General features: G+C 50.3%; 1 protein-coding gene across 1 annotated transcript in view; it reads left to right on the top strand.

Moving 5' to 3' along the window:
• Positions 1–22,452, top strand: part of COL27A1 (collagen type XXVII alpha 1 chain) — a gene marked incomplete at its 5' end in the record, with an annotated part of 148,529 nt that overhangs the window by 115,190 nt on the left and 10,887 nt on the right. The window contains 8 exons of the mRNA XM_084298834.1: positions 11,801–11,854; positions 11,977–12,084; positions 13,415–13,468; positions 13,773–13,826; positions 18,316–18,372; positions 18,534–18,587; positions 19,518–19,571; positions 20,961–21,014. Of these exons, the coding sequence (XP_084154960.1) occupies positions 11,801–11,854; positions 11,977–12,084; positions 13,415–13,468; positions 13,773–13,826; positions 18,316–18,372; positions 18,534–18,587; positions 19,518–19,571; positions 20,961–21,014 (489 nt within the window). The remainder of the gene's footprint in view (positions 1–11,800; positions 11,855–11,976; positions 12,085–13,414; positions 13,469–13,772; positions 13,827–18,315; positions 18,373–18,533; positions 18,588–19,517; positions 19,572–20,960; positions 21,015–22,452) is intronic.

Below are 22,452 nucleotides of genomic sequence, written 5' to 3' on the forward strand. Positions count from 1 at the left end.
TGTGGATGCTCGATGCTGGAGTGCGTTGTTTCTCTCTTCGGTGATGTTGTGGCTGCTAAAAAGGAGAACAGTGTGAGGGGATGGAAGCAGCAAAGGAGCTGGATGTGTGTTGTTTTGGGGCTGAGGTGGTGGTTTGAGCACTGGCTTGACTGGAAAGTGGAAACACTGGCTTAATATGGCAGTCCTGCACCGTAAATACGCAGAACAAGGCTGTAGTCCTGCCCCAAATAAGGCTGCTTCCCACTGTGCCCACAAGGAGCCCTTGCAGGGTTGGTGCCATCCCGTGGTCCCCAACGTCCCTGCTGCCTCTCAGCACATGGCCCTCCACGTGCTGCTCTTCTGGCTGCTTCACGTGTTGACATTGCGCGCTTCTGAGAACCAATAAAAATACCAAAATCATGCAAAGGCCTTATTAAGTTATAGGGCATAAAATATAGGTTCTCGCAGACTCCATCCCTGCTCTTTGCCAGCATGTCCCTGGGAACATGATGCCGTTTTCTGTTTTATTCATATAAAAAAAATACTCAATAGAGCCAAGATTCCGGCTCATAATCACTCCCCTCTTATTTTTTTATTTTTTTTTTACAGCAGAGTGCTATATTTCCATCTACTATTTTAACGTTTCTTTGTATATCCCCTACGTTGAAATTCAAGCAGACTTTCAGGGACCCACACAGGCTTGAGCCAGCTCTGCCTCCTGCCAAGCGCTTGGCCATTACCTAATGCACAGGCTGGTGTTCCTGCACTCACCGAGCTAATTCAGAGATGGAAGCCCTCTGACAGAAGTACAAATAATTTTTCTCCTCCCATTTTTTCTTGGAGTTTTTTTATCCTAGCTTCCTGTGGAGAAAATGTACAAATATTAGTGGGATCTTCCTCAGATTTCTGCCAAGGTACAAAATTCATGGACCAGAGATGCAAACCACGAGCAATAACCACAACTTCTCCTTTTCAAGCAAGGATTGGAAGCTGCAATACAAAGTCAAACCATCCTCAGTGAGACAAGCCACACAGGCACAGCCCGCTGCAGAAGGGAGCGACGGACAGAGGCTTTTAAGGCTGCTGGAGAAAGATAGGAGAAAGCACATCAGGAGAAAATCTTGAAGGTATTCACACAAGGGCAAGTGCAAAGGTTGCACCATGTCCAGATCCTGTCCAGGATTTGTGCAGAACTGCCTGGTAGCATGGAAATCGCCTGTGGAAGGTGCAGAGGCACCCGCTCCATGGGGACGAGGCACACGTGCCTTGGGCTTGGGTGTGCTGTGGCTGCGGTGTGTTTACACTTTGCGCACGCTGCATCTGGTTTTGTTTAATACAGCTGACGTGACAGCAGTGCTGTGTCCAGTACCCGCTTTAGGTGGTGTTAAGGAGAACTTGTCTTCAGCTCATCCATCTGCAGTAGGGCTGTGCTGGGGCAGTACCCAGGGGTCTCCACCTGTGCTTTGCTGTGGTCTCACCTGGCTCCCCTGCCTTTTCCCTGGGCTAGAGGCAGTGGTTTGTGCTCCAGTGATGCTGAGATATCGTCGTCTGCAGAAGTGACAGGGGAGATGCCCATGCTGTTACTGGAAGAGACGCACAAGGATCTGGCTGCTCCCTGTGCCAACAAATTGACCTGCAGCAGGGAGCATGTTGCTTATCTTCTGCTTCTGGAAGAGGTTCGAGTTAGCTCAAGGAAGCTGACACCCATCCACGGTCTTGGGCACAGAGATGAGCTTCTGCAGCGCCTCGGCTTGGCTCTGTGTTGCTTCTCTGCACCGGTGCTGGAGGGAACCCACACGGCCATGACCTCCAGGAACAGCACCAGCTCTGGGAACACCCTTTTCATCGCAGATCCCCGCAGCCACACCGCCTCCTGGAGAATTTTCCCTAACACCAAGGCGATGTTTAGTCTTGTTCTTAGTCTTGCTTATGTCTAAAGGAAAAAGACACTTCAGTATTGTATCCCCTTGACAGATGTAGGAAATGAGGCAGACGAGTGCTCTACAAGGAAGCAGACAAGTGCTCTAAAACAATCCAGCTTTACTGCTGGTACATTCTCAGTCTGTGTTGCACACATGGCCAAGGGAAAGACCTGATGCTGGCAGCTCCCCTGTAGCCCCACAGCAGGTCGAGCTTGGCTGGGCTCGTACAAACTCACACACCACTTGGCAACGGACCAGCAGAAGAGATGGAAGGGGAGAGCAGCGTGTTTGGCCCGTGAAGTCCTACAGCTCCCTGGGAGGGATGAGGGGACGTCCTGGGGCACCTCCACAGGTGCTAGTGCTGGAGGAGGCAGCAGGGACCTGCTCTGCCCTGCTGGGGCACACCGAGGAGAGGCTTTCACTGGCAGCTGGTCCCCACGGCAGGGCACAGCCTGGTTTCACTGAGCAAGGCTGTTTTCCAGAGAGCCATCCCGATGCTGATACAGCATTACCGACGGAGCACACCCGCGCTTCCCTGGGTGCTCAGGAAGCATTTTTCAAAGATTGTTAGCTTTAACTTGGCCCGGCCATCTCCAGCGTTAACATATCTGAAAATCGGTTTCCACTGCGGTTTTAAAGCTCAAACAAAAGCAGCAGGGAGGCCCCAGCCAAGTCTCCAGGGGTAGTTTGTACACATTTCAAAGCCAGTGGATTTCAGCAAACAAACCTGGCAGCCGAGATGGGCCATGAGTCTCACAGCTGCGGTTGGCAGGCTCGAGGCAGCTGGAGCCGTGATGCACAAGTATCCTCTGTCTTTTGGTCACTGCGTCCAAGTTCACACTGCTCCGTTCAACTCCGGGTCCTGCTCCTGCCAGTTGTCCCTCTGGTAGTGAGCGAGGAGTCAGAGCATCTGAAACACCAACATACAGCCAAGTGCAGGATCCAGCTGAGGTTTCAGAAATCCATCCGAGATGTGCATCTGTTGTCCTACCTGTCATCTCCTCCCGGTGGTTTCCTACTTCTTCTAACACAAACTCGTTGCTGTCACTCGATCTTGACTCTTCTGGGCTTGACCAATTGATCTCTAGTCGGCTCATGTGAGCCGCAAGGAGCTGGGAACCTCTTCCCCTTGCAGAGCACCACTTTGGGCATCTCCAATCAGGCTGGAGGTGCAGGTCCCAGGCTGACAGCACGGGGAGCAGTTTTTCCTCTGGGGAGGAGAGCAGGAGGAGGCCGTTCCTCTGCAATTTGCGCGCAGAATGGGAGTGGAACAGCCCTTCAACCCCAGCTGTCCTGCAGCAATGCAAGTGTCACGCAAGCTCACGAAAATAAAAAGCTAATTCATCATAACTGGTAATTGTATGAGAGGACAGTGCCATCGAGTCTGAAATATCTGAACATTTTTAGAGAGTAATGTGTATATACAGAGGATCCAGCTGCCGGTCAGTCCCGTTCTCCACTACAGAGGATGGAAGGAACCGAAGGTTGAAGTCAGGGTGTTCAGCCACCCAGCTGGGCACACAGCAGGGTCACAGAGGGTGACCCCTCCTGGCAGTGCTCCCTTCCAGCCCCCGTCCAGCCCTTCCCGTGGAGGACGACCGGCCCGTGGTGCCGGAGTGCAGGGCCCGGGCCAGTTGGCAGGCGGCAGGCCGTGGCTTTCCAGCTGCTCTCCGTGGCTGCGCGCTGCGGTTTTCGTAACGCGCTGGTTGTCATACAAGGCAGACATCTGATAGCAAGGCTTTTACAGTTCCAGGAAAGCAATTGGAGAGCCTGTAGGTAATGAAATACAACAAGCACAGAAACAAGAAAATCCCTCATTGTTCAGCAAAACTGGGAGCTGAGCTCTTTTCTTTTTCCACTTCCTTTTTAACCTGAAATCCTATCTGCGGTGTCATTCAAGCCACGTCAGGACGTGGAAAGCTTTGAGCCAGCTGCTTCAGTGGCAGGAATGGCCATAAACAATGACATCAGAGAAGGTCTGGCTGCCTGTGCCGGCCCTGCTGCCTGGTGCAAATGTGCACCGCCAGGCCCAAAGAGCTCTAGGGCCTTGGTGAGTCCTTTTGCTCTGGTGTGACAAGGTCAGAGTCCTTTTGTTTGCTCTCCCAGAGGGTAGAGTAACAGGACTAGGCAAGAGTGAAGACCTGAGAAGGTGTTCGGAGGGAACTCAATGTGCTTTGAAAAGGGCAAAGCCACTCGCCTGAGAAATGAGAGAACTCGTGCCTCTTGGCTCCAGCACCATGGTCCCAGCCACGTCTCCCCAGGGCAGCGGCAACTCCACACACAGCCTTGGGTGGTGTCCTGAGGACAGCATCCTTCCCATCGACTTACACCCAATGTTCCTGTCCTTTTTCCATCATCTACAAGCCAAAATCTTGAAGCAGGAGGAAGACATGCTGGTCGGGGAAGACCTTGTGCTCTGAGCTCACATTTTCTCTCCAGTGACACCACGCCGTGGTCACAGCCGCGCTGGGGCTGGTTTCTGGGCTCTGTTATAGCAGCACTGGGCAGGAGCTAATTCCCATCCACCACACTGCTCTGTTATAGAGCTGTCCAAACATCACTTACAGCAACGTTTGTCCCAAAGCGTTTTTTTTTGTTGTTTTTTTTTTCGCTCTTTGTTCTTTTCTGTTTCCTGCCCCTGAAAACATAATTCAAAGGTTTTCTGCAACAAAGCGCCTCTCTGCTGCATCCAGCCATTCAATCGAGCACATGAGCTCAGCAACAGCTGGCAGCACCGCAGCACTGCCATGGCACTCGGCTCAAGAGAGCACTGGGGCTGCCAAGGGACAGTCCCGGAGTCACTTCTGGTTTCAATCTCAGTTGTCCATGCAGGAATCCATGCCTTTTTTTTTTTTTTAATATATAATAATGTGCTGAGCTGTTGTTTCCTGGACAAGCTGTTTGTGCCCTGATGGATGGGTTGGGTGTGGAGCCCTTGCTGCAGGAGCTCCCTGAGGATGTGGGGTTGCCCTCTGGCTGAGCAGCAGGCCCAGGATGATGCAGGAGGTCGGTGGCAGAGGCCGAAGGGGAGCAGGAGTCTCCCAGCACCGTTCCTGTGCCCTGGGCATCGTCTCAGCGTGGGCTGTGCTGGCCCACGGGCCCGGCATGTCTCAGATACTGCCGTGGGACACTGTGCTTGTCAAGGGACACGGGCTGTGGGTGCAATGCTGCAGCAGCTGAGTGTCTCTGGGGCTTGTGCATGACCCAGCTCCCAAGGCACAGCCACGGCCTCCATGCAAGAGGAGGGGACGCAGCGGGACGTGCTTCTCCTGCCTGTCCCTTCCAGTCCCTACAGCGCCAGTTCCTTTGCTGGAGCAAAGCTTCTGTAGCTGGAGGTGCTGTGCTTGGCCGTGGCGTGTCATTGTTTAACAGCCTTGGAGCCGCTGAGTGTCATTCCTCGTGGGGACAAACATCCAGCAGAGCCATAAGCAAGTATTGGCCTTGCAGCAAAAATCAAAGGGGAATAGGGTTGCTTAGGAGTGAAGTCAAACGTGCTTGAGCCCTTTGCTTTGGCTAGGGCTGGAGCAAGGGTCGGGGTGAGTGGCTCTGCGTGGCTGCAGCCCCCAGGTTCTCCTTCCCCTTCTGGAAGCGGTGCTGTGACCCCCAGGCAGCTCTGCCCTCCGTGCAGTCCTTGTCCTTCATAATCACTGCCCTCTGTGCACTCCTTTTCCTTCAGTACTCACGGCATCTCCAACGGCCCCAGGTTCAGCTGCTTCTGCCGCAGTCTAAACATCCCATTTTAGGGGAAGGTACGTGCTGGATTTTGTTGTTTGGGAGCTTTTATTGCTTTTTTTTACCCTCATCTGCTATTCTGGTGTCCGTGACTCAGCCCACCCGATGCACTGAGTCCCCTGGAGCAGACCGCAGCCCCCCGGGGAGCTGGGCACCCCGCGGTGCGTGGGGACTCGCTGCCTGCAGCCCCGGGGCCGTTGGTCCTCGCCGCACGCCGGCCAGCGCTGCTCGGTCCCTGCTGCTCGGGAAGGCAGGCTGATCCCAGCTGGTCTTCGTTTAGAGTTAATAGGAGTTGAAATGAGCCAGAATTTGAAATAAATCCCGTTGACTTGGCACGGTTTCTTTCCTGACTCAGACGAAGGAGACGCGCTTTCTGTGCAGTTACTCCAAGATTCCCCTCCTTATTGCGAGAGAGGATTTCGTTCCCCTCCTCTTCCACAACCCCAGGGCGTTCGTGTCCTTCAGAAGGAAGATGTTAACCCCTAGTGCTTGCAGGAGAAAAGAAAGACCCGAGCAGTGCTTATTAGTGCAAGTAGGAGTTGTACTGCCAGAGCGCTCTCTCTATTGCTTTCTTCCCAGTTGGCAGCCTCCAGAAGTGGCCAATTCTTTGGAGCATTTTGGTGTCATCTTGTGGGAAAGCTTCCCAGATCCATGGTGCTGAGGGCTTGCACTTCTCCTGCGCCTCCCACCCATCATTGAGCCACCTTTGGGTAGCACCTTTGTCTCGTGTGCTGCCTTAGAGATGAGGAAATAGGGAAGGAAGAAAAAAAAAAGGAGAAAAAGAGAAATTCCCAGAAACAACAACTCAGTGGCAGTTCAGAGCAATCAGGCCAAACCAGAGTGGCTCAGAGCACACCGCACTGCTCCCCATGCATTTCTCTTTGCTGCCTTGCACTGTGAAACTGCTTACGCTGCTTAGAAGAGATGAGTCAAATAGACATCCCCATCCACAAAACCAAAGCTGCATATTTCAGAGCGACATTGCCTGCAGATAAGGACTTGCTCTAGAGCAGGGAGTTTGGGATACAAGGTTTAGTTTTGGATTCCACACTTCAAGCTGAGGAACTCAACTGAGAAGGAAGTCATAGCAGTGCTTGCAGTAGTTTTTCCATCTGAGATCTTTTTGTAGGGTTTCCCAGTTTGCGTTTTCTTTGAATCCAGCCAGCCAGCTCTACCTGCGCTCACCACTTGGGTTCCCACAGGCAGCCCAAGAGCCTGTTGCTTCCCAGTGATCCCAGCAAAACCCTCTGAACCTTACAGTACAATCAGGTCTTTCTTCTCAAGAACAGTTGAGTCTTTCTTCTTTCCCAAACCCATGCAGGAGCTACTGCCGTGTCTCCTCCCCTTGCAAACTACTGCTAGGCAGAGAGATTAGGAAATGTGTTTCTTATAAATCCAAAACATTTATGTCTTCAAATGCCCGGCCCCAATAATCCCACTAATTTCCTGAGTGCTTGTGAGCTGTCCTCTATGGGGGGAGGCTTCTCTCGATCAAAGTTTATTAAGTAGAGGTTCTCATATGGAGACGTTGCTGAGCAGTAGGAAATGATATGGGGCTTTTTCATTTCCCTTTAAATGAGCTGGCTGGGCCTTGAACAATATGGGCATGGTCATCCTACGCTTCATGCTTACTACCCCTACTGCTGCTTTAGCTTTTCTGCCCTTCCTGCTTCCAGTGCCTCAAACTAGCACCGTTTTTTCCATCACCATTGGCACTTTCTTCTCTTTACTCCCTGGATGCATTCTGGTTCTTCTTTTTCTTCCTGCCTCACTTTTGGAAGAGGAGAGTGACCTCAGACTCCCTTTACTGACATCCAAAACACCCGAAAACATGCTCCACAGCAGTCTTGTAGTCCTGAACCTGCTTGAGACGGGATTTGGGAAGCTGTCTCGCCAGGTGCTGTGTCCTCCTAGAGCCTCCCTCCTGTGCCGTGCTTCAAGCCTGCAGGAAAAGAAGAAAGTTGTCCTCTGAAGTGCCAAGAGCCACGGTCTCCTTGAGGCCAACCAGGCCAGGGAGTCTCAGAAACCACGTCCCGAGGCCTGGTGCATGCAGAGCGGAGCATCGCTACGTGCGGGGGAAGCCTGGGGCTGCACCGTAAGCTTGTTTGCCCCGCTTGGGGCAGATATCCCTGCAGTTCAGCTTCCTCAGTGTGGTTTTCTGGATGCCTCTGCTTTCCTTACAAACTTATCAATCTGCATTGGACAATAAACCGTCCACATCTCTCCCATATGGGAATATCTAACGCTGAAGAAATCTTAAAAAACTGGCTCCTTACTGAAGCTGGCAATGAAATTTTAAACAAACTAGACCTAAGATGAACATTTTTGCTTTCCTGGGATATTTTGGCATACTTGAAGTCATGAAAAACTTGTAAAAACTGCTGCTTTCTGCTGTCCCTGGTCACAAATACCACCATCTTCTGAAGATACCGATGTGTTTCTCCAGTGACGGGCGCGGTGTGTAAAGAGAAATGGCCATTTAAAAATAATGCTGCTCCCAGAAGAAGCTTGGAAAGATTTGTTTCTTCAGAAAACCAGTGACCCAAAGCATACAACAAAATGTGTACAAACCCCAAGAATAAACATGTCAAGCGTTCAGTGTCTTGGCACACTAACCCAACTGATTTGTATCTAGGAAAAAAGAACCTGGAATGAATTATTGTTATGTATCATCTTTTCTGCATTTCTACCCCTTGTTGCTCTCTCTGCTAAAGGCAGCAGGAAGCCTGGAAACTTCACAGTGCAACGAAAAAGGTACCAAACGGTGCTGGGTTGCTGATGGATTTTGGAGACTCTGCATGAAGTGTCAATCCCGCTGAATTTGATTTATCGATTGATTTATTTTTTCCTGTTCTGGCCCCATTTTTTTCATCCCCGGACAGATGAATCAAAAGAACAGAGAGAAAGAAAACCTGACCTTTTTTTGAAGGCTACCAAAGTTGGTGCTGGGCTGGTTATTGCCTGTGTGACACGTGGCATGTGGTGGCACGGTGACTTCTTGGAGCTGTGCAAACCGCTGCGTGTGTGCCCTGCAAACTTCTGGGACTGCACCAAGCAGCAACCGCATCTGGAGCATCACAAGGAGAGATACCACATAGCTGGGAACCCCAGACAAATGCAGGACTGCCTCTAAACTCATCTGGGCAACATTCCTGCGCAGTTGGAGAAAGCACATCCAGGAAAATGAGCCATATGGTAGGCTTCCCGCGCACCAGCACAGCTCCGCTGGCCAAAGTCCTAGAAAGCGCGCTGGTGGAGCCCAGAAACATCCCTCGCTGATAGAGCTTGCTCCGCTCGAGGAGGTGGCTGAGGCTGCAAGATCCAAGCCACGTCTCGGCTGCCGGCGCTGCCAGCGTGGTTTGACCCATTTATTTACCCCGGCGATGCTTTTAACTGGCCGACAAGGGCTAGCACAGCGAGGGAGCCTGAAAGGAAGGGCTCTGTGGTTTACCGCGAGTCACTGCTGGTCGCTCAGCTATCGCTGACAGGAGGCGGAGATGCTGCCAAGTTTTGTTCTCCAGCGATGGAGAAGGAGCCGCACCCCGGCTGAAGGGCTCGGGAGAGCCTCCAGGAGTGGATGAACATCGCTGCTCACCCAGGCTGGTGCATCAGGAGGGGAAAAGACAGCCCAGGAAGATTTCAGAGCCTGTATCTGTATCCCAACATGGAAAGATGAGCTGACGGAGCCCAGAGAGAGTGAGACCCTGTCTGAGCACTGCACAGTCTTCTATGGGTCGATTTATTTTTGTGCACAGGCCTTGGGCTGTCAAAGTGGGGTTTGGTTTGTGTTTTTTTTTTTTCCCACCTCTCTTAAATGACTCTGGCCCTGTAGCTGCAGTGCATGATTGTGGCATGAACTTGGATGCTGGCAGATTTCAGGAGTGATGTGGGAATTTTGTTTCTCGTTAGGGAAGAGTTAAGACCCAAACCCATCTTCTCAAAAAGCAAAGACATTTTCTGGGTGCAGGGCAGAAGCACTTTTCAGTCATTGCTTCCATGGGAGATGTGTCCAGGTGGGAGGACCAGGCTCTACGTCCTGCTCCTCTGATGTCGCTGTGGGACATCTGCATTTTTCGCAAACCCTGTAACACATCCTCGTCCTGGGGAGGCAAACACAAGTAGCATGGAAGTATTTGTTTCGAGAGATTTCACATCACAGCAATTCAGGAGCACGTCTCAGCGTGCAAAATGACTCTGCTGGAGAAGATCGACAGCTTGGCCCTCACCAGGGCCAGGAACAGATTTAGCTTCAAACGTCCTTTCTCCAATTTGCAAGAAATATCCACTGCCCAAACTTCCAAAAGATCTTAGAGCACAGCCCAGGGAGACCGATGGAAAAAAAATTATTATGCAACTAATTGGAAATCCCAGTTGTGTCTTTGTTCATTCAGGTCTTGTTTTGACAGTAAACTTTTGTGAGTGGTACCACTGTTTCCTCTCCCAGTTTTCAAGCCACTAGGCATCGCAGTGTTCCTGCAGAGCAGGGTCTGTGAGCGTTCACATTGCTTTGCTGTGCCTCCAAGCACCGACACGTGGGGAAGCTGAGCGCCCTGGTACCCTGGCAGGGGTTGGGTTGGCTGGGTAGGGGTGGCCACTTCCCAGTCGGATGCTTTTGTTGGCGAGGATTTCTTTGTACTCCTGTCAAAAGTGTACATCGCGGGGTGACGCCAGGGCCTTGTCACCCACAATTCATCGCCTGTTGCGGCTGGGCAGCGTCTGTGGGAAACTAATCCCCAAAGTGCTCTCTGGGGAAGTGGCAGCACAAAACAGCCAACAAAAGCCCCGAGCAGACTGGAGAGGCAACAGACCAGGACCCGTGAAGTCCTTGCAGAGACTCGTCCTTTGTGAAGCTCTGAGAGTGCTGGCAAGGTGGGCTCTTGAAATGTTTGACTTATTCAAATGGAGCTGTTCCCTCGGGGGCAGTGAAGAGCTGCCACGATTCTTCAGGGCTATAATAAGCCTGAATTGCTCCTTTGTGTTAAGAGCAGGCACTCAGGAGGCCCGTGTTTGAGATCAGAGTGAAAACCCTCAGACATGGCCAGCTTTCCAAGTAGCTTTTGTTCACCTGAGAGACCGATGCTGTCCTGCAGCATCAGCAGGGGTGCAAACGATACCTCCTTAACGGGGCAGGGGAGAGATGCTGTGCTGGTGTGTGGATGCTGCTGAAAAGCACGTGGCAGCTGCCAAGAAGTCTGAGTTATTTTCTTCAGTGATACTTCTGCTCGTTTCTGTCAAATCCAAAATATGTTGTCTGCCTTGCAGCCAACGGGGTCAAACATTGAAAAAATAATTTCCCTGGGCTCCCCAAGGAGAGTGTGCTATACTTAGCTGCTCGTCGCCGCTAATTTCGGTTTGTGTGTGTGTGAGGACAGCTGGTGGGGTGTGCTGCACGTGAGACACCCACGGAGGGGCACAGAGCAGGCCAGCATTTCTGTCTGTCCTTGCTGTGGCTCCCACCTGAAGTGCTGCATCCCCGTGCATTTCTCGGTGCCTGACCAGCACGTTGTGGTTTCTGTGTGCCGTTCCTTGCAGGGATAGTAACACGGGGAGATGGTTTCTGCATCGTGACCTGCGTATGGCAGGTAGATAGAAAATGAAATAAGCAACTGTTTTGTCAATGTGAAGATAAAGAGGATTGCTGCTGAAGCAGTGGTTTCACTGCCATTGTTCTAAAACCCTCTAAAAAGTATTGATATCCAATTTGGTGCTTCAGCTGATGGTGAGGGAAATGACCCTTTGTGCAGCAGGGGCAGGTACCAGTTTTCAGTTCTTTGGGTGCTTCAAGGAGCACTGCTGAGATTCCCCTTCCAGGCCCTCGAGGACGGACGGACACACCAGGCGGTGGTTTGCCATCCCCTGCCTGTCCTTGCCATGTGGGGTGAAGATGAAATCCGCCGCCTTTCTGCCCTGCTGCTCTGTGCTCACTGGGCACAGGGGTCCGTGTCCACATGCTGCAGCAGCTGAAGAAGAAACATGGCCACACTCCTGCCGAGCACCTGGGAATTGTGCCCGTGACTGCCTCACCTCCTTGTTGGCTCCCTTGGGAATGGGAGGGGATGGGAGAGGATGCTGTCAGGGTTGCAGGCACCAGGAAAACGAAATGAGGACCTGGTTGGGACGGGATTTCTTTGCTTTCTCATTCCAACAGCTTTTTAAATCTCTCCTAGGGACCAGAAGGGAAACCAGGAAAACAGGGGGAAAAAGGCAAGCCTGGCCAGAAGGTAAGAACATCTCCCACTGATAACGTTTCCTTCTCTGGATCTCCCTTTTCTTTGCTCCTCTTTGATATTTGTCTGCACAAACTGTTTTGTCCTGCATTAATGTCTGTGCCTTTGTTCTGCAGGGCAGCAAGGGCTACCAGGGGCAGCTCGGCGAGACAGGAGCTCCAGGGAAGGAGGGGCCGAAGGGGAACCAAGGCCCTAAAGGATCCCGAGGTACCCTGGGACCTATGGTGAGAAGAGCTCTGCAGATGGTTGAACACAACACTCAGAAACGTGACTGTGCTGGGCACGAGCCCACACAAAGCCCAACAAGGGCTCCAGAGCAGGGAGAGTGAAATGATGCTAGATGGGTTAAATTGACCAAAAGAGCTTAATGATTGCTCTGAGCAGCAGAGGAGACTCCACAGTGGTGGTGGTGCCCGTGAGCCCAGCTCACATTGCAGCATGGCGCTTCTTTACAAGTCCCTAGACGAGCTGAAGTATTGGGGATTTTTTCTTGAGAAGGGAGTGAGCTGATAAGCTATTTTTTGCTAAGATCTTTCCCTTTGAGACTGCACACTCATGGTAAGAGCCGCTTCCAAGTCAAACTGTGTTGTTAAAAGGAACTCTGCCTTGGACTTCTGCCCCGCTTCTACACCCACTCTTGATATAGTTATCTAAAACACTTACAGCAAGAAGAAATACAGCATGGGAAAGGGTTTGAGTTGGGGCTTGAAGGTAAGGTTTTCAGAGAGAACAACTCCGTGGCAGAGAGGGAAGAAAGTTAATTTGCTTTAGGAACGTAAGACAAGCAGGTGTGGTCAGCAGCAGTAAGTAACGAGCACCTCCTCACGCATGGCAGGCTGGTAAGCAAACTCGTCGCAATTTTATATGGTAGAACTTAGTGAAAGAGCAGGAATTATTTATGAACCGGGAATCGCGGTGATGTTTCAGAACAGTAGCAAATGAGTGATGGAGTAAGGGTTCTGCAGACAGTGTTTTCCTGTGTCAAAAATTATGGCCTCCCCATATATCCTCCCTTAGATTCGTTGGCAAAGCCTCCGTGGATTATTTCACAAGGAAGCTGAGCAGTGTCCGAGCAGTGTGTTGGGCTGAGCACGTCTCTGCAGTCTGTCCTGAGGAAAGAGCTTCCTTCCACACTAAATGGGATTATCTGGGAAGGTTGCTCTTCACTTTAACCTGATGATCTGGTTAAAACCCTTTTGTGCAGATTGATAGAGATGCAATGAACAGCTTTTGCAATGCCCTCAGCACAACCCAGAAAACTCCCTTCCCGGCCTCAGAACCCACACCGAAAGGTTTCCTCCCTGCAGTTTAGGATTAGGTCATGCGTGAGGAGGGTCTCACTGGTGGACTTCCTAGCACAAAGCCAATTTGGGTATAAAGCGAGGGTGTTTCAGATGGCTGCAGCAATGCTCCCCAGCGGCCAGGGGAGAGGGTGGCTGTGCTGCAATGCTCCCTTGCTGTGCTGAGCTTTGCTTTGTGCAGCCTGGTGTGTCCTCCTGCTGCGGCTGCACCCGCGGGCTGCTCTCATGGTGCTTTCTGTGCTTGCCTCTCCAGGGTGCTCCGGGAAGGATGGGTGCTCAGGGGGAGCCCGGCTTGAAGGGTTACCAGGTAAGGTTTTTATTTTCATCCTCTGGCTTCCAGCTCTTCTGAGCTGTAACAAAACTGCCACTGCAGCACGTGGCTATGACTTACTTCTGATCTGAAGTTGGGTTTGGTTTAGTTGTTTTTCTAGTGTCTGTTTGCACCGTGTCAGCTTCTCCAGATCCAGCCTGTTCATCTCTGCCATGACCTGCGTGTGCCTCCACAGCTGGGGTGCACAGTACAGGGCTTGTGCGAGCTGTCAGGAAACCAGGCAGGACCTTTGGTCCGGCAGCTCTCTCCTGTCTCCTCACTTGCTGTCTGCTCTCCGCAGGGACACGCAGGACCACCAGGGCCGATTGGACCACCGGGGCCAAAGGGGGAGAAGGTAAGCTGGCGGTGTAGCCATCCGGTCTGTCATAAACGTGAGCCAGCGCTGCTCTGCTGCTGCAGCATCAGTTACGGCCTCAGCACCAAAGCTCAGCCCCAGGAGGCCTGCACAGCGCAGTCACACAGGCCACAGGGACAATGGTCATACCCTGCAGCAGAAACGCAAGCTGTGTTCTTGAAAGAAGCTCGTGCTATAGCCATCTGCAGCAGGAACAGCACTAGGATTGCTGTGTCTCAAAGCTCGTGCACCTCCAGCCCACCCATGCTAAGATGAGGTTATCGAAGCGGGGCAGAACCGGTCTCCATCACCCTTGCCCTGTTTCCCTCCTCGCTGCCGTGGGCCGAGGGCTCTGACTCAGCCCAGCTGCGGCGAGGGGGCTCGGCGAGGGGTGCTGGGCTGACTCAGAGCCCTCTTTCCCTTTCCCCGTGCATTTTTCCCCTTCTGCTGAGTCAGTGTGGCCGTAACCAGTTCAGGCTGGAGAAGTGACTCACGCCTTAATGGTTTCCTGCCGGTGGGGCTGGCTGCCGTGCTCCCAGGCCAACCCAGCTGGCGCTGGCCCTGCTCTCGGTGCCGCTGGAGCCCCTCACGTGCCTGCAGTAGCAGCGGTGATGCTCCCTCCCCCAGCATGGGGAGGGAAGTGGTGGTGACTGGGAACAGGCAGTCATGGGGTCCCAGCGAAGAGGAAAGATGTGCAAACTCCTTCTGCTCCTTTCCGTGTGTGGCTGCAGATGTGCGCCTGCAAGCAGGAGCTTCATTGCTTGTAAAAGGAGTTCGTGGGACTCGGGGCAGAGATCCCGAGGCCACGTCCGTGCTGGGCCTTTGAGTGCATCCTTTCGGTGTCAGGACACCCTGTTCGTGCTGCTCCTCTCACTCTGCCTGCAGGCTCGTCACGCTGGTGGCCAGGAGCTTTTGTGCTCCACCAACAAACCTCCCGTGTCTCAGAAACGCTGCAGTTCCTGCTGCTCTTTCTCTCCTCTCCTGCTGCTGTCACACCCGTGGCACAGCAGCAGCTGGTGGTGCTCCTGCTGCTCAGCACCTCCATCGCTGCCTTGCTGCATTTTCACCCTCTGCACTCTCCAGTGCAGCCTGGCCAGAGGTTTCTCACAGTCTCTCTGCTGAAACTTGAGCATCCTGGCAAAACACTGGGAGCTGTGGCAACCAAGAGCAAAACTGCCACTGGCTTTAGAACAGGAGGAGTAACAGATGTGCAGACAGGTATCTCTGTTGAAATTGTTACTGCTGATTTTTTTTAAATCTCTCCACATTTAAATTTGCCATCTTGAAAGCTCCCATCACCCCAAATCATTAATTTGAAGTGCTCGGTAAGCTGTCTCCCCTTCACCAGCACTGCTGTGACAGAGCTGCCTGTGTCCCTCTGCTCACCCAGCTACAAGGAACCTTCACAGCCTGCAGCTCCTCGGAGATAGCACGGATCTTGTGTGGTCAGAGCGCAACAACGCTGTGCAATAGCTTAACCATGGATGATAAAATGGACTCTAATTGCAAGTATCCAAGCTGAAGCCTGGCAAAAAACTCCAAAGCATCTCATACATCTGCTGAGAACAGTAAGGCCTGTTAATGACCACGGAGAGCCAGGTCCTGCTCACACCATCCCTGACGGACAGCAGGTCTGCTGGCACGCTGCAGGGAGAGCCCAGCCTCGTCTGCTCAGTCTCCAGCATCGTTTCCTGCAGCACCCAGGTTCTCCACAAAACCTGCATCTCAGTCTTCTTATCCGTCCTTCCTTCTTATCTCCTAAGAGTTGCCTGGACCTCAGCCCGAGGACAGACAGATTCCTCCCCTCCAGACGTCTGTAACCTCGCGCACGCGTGCGCATGTTAAAATGGAAGCCTGGAGCTGGGAACGGAAGAAGAAACGAAAGTGGGACCGTGACTGTTCTGTGAGCTTTTAGCTGTGTGGTAGATGTAGGTTTGCTGAAGAAAGAGGATACAGGATGGTGGGGAAGGCCTTCCCTCCTGCAGAGCAGAAGGTGGAGTGGTGAGAGGCATTACTGTGAGTCCAGCTCCGCTGTGCCATCCCAGCCAGCTACTCTGCTGTGTTTAATACGTTTACAGCTCCTCAAAGAGGCCTTGCTCAGAGCAGACGCCTGCACTTGGCAGCTGCTTAAAGCAGTCCAGATGGGATCCTTTTAAAAATTACAAACTGGTGTATCTCACTTTGGGAAAGGAGCCAACAACAACAAGCCTTCCCTTCTTCTCCATGCATTTTCCATTTGTATCCCAACATGTTTACTTTGCTGCCCTTTAACTTCTTTTCACTGCAACTTTCCAAAGAATTAGTGCAGACCTTTCATCTCCCTCTCGAGCAGCTGAGGCATCAGGAAGTCCTGGAGGAGCTCAGTCTTGCAGTCCTAGAGCTCACCAGTCCTGCAGGATTTTCTCAGAAGACAAAGGACAAAGTGGCAATAAGACACAAAACTTCAGAGAGAAGGTCTGTGAGTCCTGATGCTCTTCAGAGCTCCCCAGAGCTGTAAGCTTTCTTTGTGTTCATCACACCCATCTCAGCTCCCAAATGGCAAGGTGTTCACATCCTGTTTGAGCAGAAGCAGTTGGTGCCAAGACTTCTGCGCAGTAACACGTATGCTGGGATTTATTTATTTTCTCTGAGACTTGAGAAATGGTGGCTTTGTTTCTCTTCTACCCTACACTCCTTTGATAGTGACTAGAAATTAAATGAGCTGCCAGGTATTCTGCAGCTGATTTCAATCGGTGAGTTCATTAGCACTGGAAACTTTATTGGCAGAGCCTGTTAGGCATTGCTTTTCTTTCCCTCTGTTCTGCCACCCAAATCTCTCTGTCCCTATTGCTCAGTACTGCATTCTCAAGCCATACTGACAGTTTCTCCCCATATATTTTTTTTTTATTGTTATTATTATTTTACCAAGATACCTGCCCCCAAAAAACAGGCAAGTAAACAGTTCATCACCCAACACCTGATCTCCTATGGCTATGTATAACCATAACCTGGGATTATATCTGAAATCCTGGCAGCACCCATCCAACAAATGGTGCAGCAGCAGAGAAAATGCCACTGTCATCAAGCATGTAATGAAGAGAGGTGCACTGAGCTCTTTGCTGCCTGTTGAGGTTAACTGCAGGAGATTTTCCAAATCTCTAGTCTCATTCTACCAAGCTGCAAATGTCAGTCCTGGTGCTCAGCACCATGAGAAGTGGCACAGCCCTGATTCCAAGCTGTGTGCCCAGTCCCTGTGGAAGCCAAGCCATCGGCTCCATTGTCACAGCTTTTTCACTGCTGTTTATTTGCTGCTCCAGTTATGCCATTAGCAGACACCATATATTAGCAACGCACCCCAAAAACCTTCTCCCAGAGAAATTCCCACCGAGAAATTGCACGGGCACCCTTTCTACCAGCAGCTCCAACTCAAGCAGAAGATGAGAGTCACAGAGAAACAGTCAAAGACAGCCATAAGCACACCAGCAAGAGCTGATGCAACCACTGGAAATCGCAGAAGTTTGTGGAAGATGCGTGCCTGCATAGCCGTGTGGATTTGGATGTTCGTTTTGGATGTTGACGCATACCAAACAGTCCAAACACAGCAGCTCCACAGTGCCAGAACCCCCCAGACCTCCTCGCTCCAGTAGCTGCAACATCAAAGCGTGAGATGCATCCACGCTAAGGAGCCTGAGCGCCAGAGACTGCTTGATAGAAAGTAGCCAAAAACTGAAGGGGAGCAAAGAAACAGCAATGTCTGAGCAAGACTCCAGAGAAAACAGGACACCATGACCCCAAGTGACTTACAAAACTGAATTTAAAAAAAAAAATAGTTTCTGTTTTGAGAGTCTTGAGGGATCTCTCCATGGATATTTTAGAGAGACCTCAGTTATAAATAATCCGGGTGATGTTATCTGCCAGCCAAACCATGAGCTCTGAGCTCCTGCTGGGGAGCATCCCATCGATGAGCAGAGCTGCTCACACAGCGAGCGTGAGGGACCGACCTTCTCACCTGGTCCAACGTCAGAGAAGCCCACGGTGGTGGCACACGACCAGGGAGCCCGTCCAGACCACCCCCGTTCCCTTGACAGCCCAAGCTGCTCTCAGTGAGGGTGGGGAAGTGCTTGATTAAAGAGTTTGGTTTGACTGTTGGCAGTGAAATTCAGAGGCAGAAAACTGTTTCCCATATTGTCCTAATTACATGCTTCTTGCTTAGTTTTAGGAACTGTTGAATATAACTCTTTGCACCTGGCTTCTTAGTGGGGATGGTTAGACCAGGCAGAAACAACCACCAAGAAATTAGGGAAGTGATGTGAACAGTCAGGGTACCACAGGATGTGAAACAAATAAACAAAACAAAACAAATTTAGACGTTCTTTGGATGAGCAATTAGCAAAATCAACGCAGACTTTGACTTACATGCCCATGATATGAGAAGACTGGATAAGATCTGTACAGAAACATCTGCCATATAAGCTGTAATCTATATTCATACGAGTATTTTTACTCACAGGGAGAACAAGGTGATGACGGGAAGGTGGAAGGCCCGCAGGGACCACCCGGAGACAGAGTAAGATGTTAAATCCCATCTCTAATCAGTCCTGGCCTGCTTTTTGCCAGGGGACTAGTTGGGTTGCTTCCTTTCTTGTAGAATCTGCATAAAGCCATTGAGATTCTGTGGATAAGAGGATTGTTAACATCTAACTTAAGCCTTTTGTTGTGTTGCTGTAGGGCCCCGTTGGTGACAGAGGAGATCGAGGGGAACCTGGAGACCCTGGTTATCCTGTGAGTCTTTTTCCCAGTAAATGATTGTCTTATTCCCAGTGCGTGATTCAGAAATTGTAGTCCTGGAGAAGTTCCCCTAATCTGTATCAGCCCCCTGAAGGTCTACCCTTTGCCCAGTAGGCACAATTCATAACCCACTGTTGTGCCTTGTCAACTGCTGCACATGGCTGTGTTTCAAACAAGGAAGAGAAATTCAGTTGTCTTTAGAAGAAGTGATAAAAATTTTGCTGAAGTCAAATGTAGTTCCTGCAGCTCAGCATCCAACAGTGCTGTGCACATGCTGGAGCACACTAGACTGAAAGAAGGAGCAGGAATTTCTCATTAGGATTATTTGTGGTTATCAAGGAAATGCCCTGGGGAAGATGTGTACAAGTTAGGCCATTGTCAGTCAGACAAAATTCAAGGCTGATGTGCCAATGTCTGTAAACAGTTTCATGGGAAGATCTCTGTTAACTTGGATGTCTGGAAGCTTCCAAAATCTTAATGCAATTACTCTCAAAAGCAAGACCAGAGTTACAAATGATTTCCACTTTGTGGGACATCTCCAGCTAATTGCTGTTGGTCGGAAAGTCTCTGCTGACTGTCTCACCTCCAAAAGCAGCTGGTCAGAGCAACCCATTGCAGGAAAGTACAGAAAAGTTTAAATTCACTGGAGCAGCAGTTAAGTTAGCTGTGTGTATTTAGGGGTGCATTAGAAAAACTTGCCCCTTGCTTAGACAGTTTTTAGCAGTTCCACTTAGCTACTTCTTTCCAATGCATATCCATGGTAGCATGCACACTACCCATAAGCTTCAACATTTGTGCATTAGCAGAATGCAGAGATGTTCATCTTACCCTGCCCGTGCTGCTTGTCACACCTGTGTTTGTTCCCCATTCCCACCGAAATTCCCAAGAACAAACGAATGTTCCTTCTCTTGTTTTTTATTTAAGGGTCAAGAAGGGCTTGATGGAGAAAGAGGAAAACCTGGACAGCAAGGCTTACCTGTAAGAGATGCTGCTTTACTGTAAGCTACCCAATGTCACATGCATATGAAAAAAGAGACGGAGGAAGGTAGGAAGGGCTGCAGTAGGGATGTACGGTGAGGTGTGAAACACAGGGTGTGTGTTTCCGTGAGCCAGGCCTATGAAATGGGCATTTGCAGTCATTTTTGAGACTAATAAATAGGTGACAGGACAGGGGGCACTTGCAAAAGCCTGTCCCTAGAACTGGCTTTTGTGAAGAACCCAAGAAGGGCTGGAAAGCTTAGGAGGTGGGCAGTGCAAGACGGCAGTGACGCTGGAAGGGGCCACTTGGAAATGATGCTTCTGGGGAGAGCTGGTCCAGTGAGACCACAGTGACTCCCAGTTCAGTGCATTGTGAAAGAGTAAATTAAATCCAAATTTAAGGAAATGATTTTTTATTCCTTTATCTATATAAGGCAGATCTAATTTGCATATGTGAGCACACAGACAGACAGACAGACATATTATATCTGTGTACTATCGCAGCCAAGAGTGCAGTGGCACATTCAATGGAGTTCGTACTGGGAAATCAAGTTGAATTGATTCCCATTCTTTGTAGGGCTGCTGGGAAGAACAAAAAATTCCAGTTTGGGTTAAAATCTTAGTGCTCTGTCATGTGCTCTGTCTGGAAATGGGTAGAGCTGCTGCATTCCCCAGTGGAGTAAATTTATTCTGAGGGGTGGTTTCCCCGCAGATGTCAGTGTTTCAAATGGAAGCGGGAGCTTTGGCTTGTCTTTAGGAAAGGGCATGAGAAATGCGGCTCAGAAACAAGCTGAAGAGGGGGAGCTCTGCAGGTGGGTCCTCCAGAAACTGCCCAACACAAATACACAAAAATCTGGATGGCCAGAAGAAAGCATGGAGATGTGTGTGATGGGGAATTGAACAGGACGAGTTTCACGTTTCTGTAGGTAGCTGTCCAAGATGTGACATCCAGGCAGAACCAAGGAAAGGGCTGCAGCACGCAAAAGGGAGGTGGTACCAACACTCAAGATGTGTTTGCTGTGTGAACCACTCGTTCTGCACGTAGCTTGTGCAGTGCATTTCTCAAACCAGGCTCCCTCCTGCTCACTTCGGGGCATGGTTTTCCAGGCGCAATCTGGAATTTAGTGATTGATTCCCCCAAACACGAGCACCACCCAAGTGAGGGGGTAACATCGCTTCTTCTCCGATTGATACCCTGTTAAATGCTCTCTGGAGACAGTTCCTTGCTTCTTTTTTCCCCAGGAGGCTTGTCTGAGCACAGGCTGTTCCCGTGAATTGTTTCCATACGGTCAGCATTGTTAGGGCACAAAAAATGCTGTTCTTTGTACTTCATGCAAGATATTGCCAGAAGAGAATTTCAAGCAGATTTTTCTTGCTTATGTTTTGTAGGGGGATCCTGGACCACCAGGCCAGCCAGGAGCAAAGGGATCCAAAGGTGATGTGGTAGGTTTCAGCAGGGTGGATCTATAGTGTCCTAAGTTTGAAGAAAATGTCTAATTAAGAGGACTGTCATGTGTTTTCCCAATGTGTTTGATTTGGCCTATGGTCTACACCTTGAAAGACTGTGGAAAACCTAGTGGGAGGGCTGTAAACATGCATTTAAGTGTCTAAACCCAATAGTTGGTTGACTTTTTGAAAATGGGGACGATCAAGGCAATAACAGCTCCTGCAAGAAAGGTGAATCTTGGGCAGGTCTTTAGTCCTTGCCATGGGTTGTGCCTCCTTCCCGTATTCATCCATGTGCTGCCTCCAGCTCCAGCCAGCTCCATCTCCAGTGTGTCCCTGAGGGGATCTGAGCCAGCCGAGTGTTCCTCTCCTTCACCTGAACCATCAAATTTTTTGACTTGAAACCTTCCAGCTAGGGAGTCAATTTATCCATGCAGTTTTTGCCTTTCTTAGAGGAGTCCCTCTAACTCCTTGCCTTTACCGAGCAAGGAAACACAGCACACAGCTCCTTCGAGGTTCATTGTGGTACCTACTCCAACTTCCACATCTGGCTGTAATGACAGCCTGCTAATTATTCTCACAGAGCGGGGATTTTATTTGCTAAAACATAAGAATGTGACCTCAATACTCAGCACATTCCTGCTCCCTTTTGGCAGGCATTAGGGTTTTTATTTTTACCCTGTTGTGTTAATGCCAGAAGATAGCCTAACCTACAGTAGGTGTTCTTGGCAAGGAAGGTACCAGGTGATAAGATGAATAAACTCTACCCATCAGTGGATGATCTGGAACTACCTTTGGGTCTAATGAGTAGCAGAGACAGCACCCCCAGGAGTATTTATTTCGTGTAGCTGGTCTGCCTGGTCCTCTGCAGATGGAGAAACAATGCACAGAAAATGCAGTGCCTCAATTTAAAAGTGCTTTAGTGCATGACCTCACTAAAAGAGCCCTAGTGAAGATGGTGAGGCTGAGTTTTCCATTCATTCTGCCGAAATTAATCCTTTTTACAGCTAATAAACCTCTGGAGTATTTCTTATACGTCTTTATTCACAAAGCAGCACTGCAAATTTTAGACACAAGGAACCCTTTTCATTTCCATTAACTTCCCAAAATACAGGGAGCTACTTGGGGAGAAATGCCCTGAGTGAATGCCCTGCAGAAGACTTGCCAGTGCCTTGGTTCTGTGCTGTGCTGTCAATGAACAGACAGAGGACGCAGGTTTTAAGCATCTTGTTCTAATGTTTGCCAGTGCATTGAGTCCTCCCTTGAGTTCATCCTGCTTTATTTGTCCTCATCTGCTCTGTATTAGGAAAAATGTAGGTCCTTGCCTTCTAGCTATTCATTCCTGCCCTAGAACTCTCAAGACATACGAAGAATCACTTGTAATAAAACCAAATAGCAGTTCATTCCCCAGTGCTGGAGCAACTGACTTTATAAA

Source organism: Netta rufina (assembly GCF_964035555.1).
Source record: "Netta rufina genome assembly, chromosome: 20".
Lineage (NCBI taxonomy): Eukaryota > Metazoa > Chordata > Aves > Anseriformes > Anatidae > Netta > Netta rufina.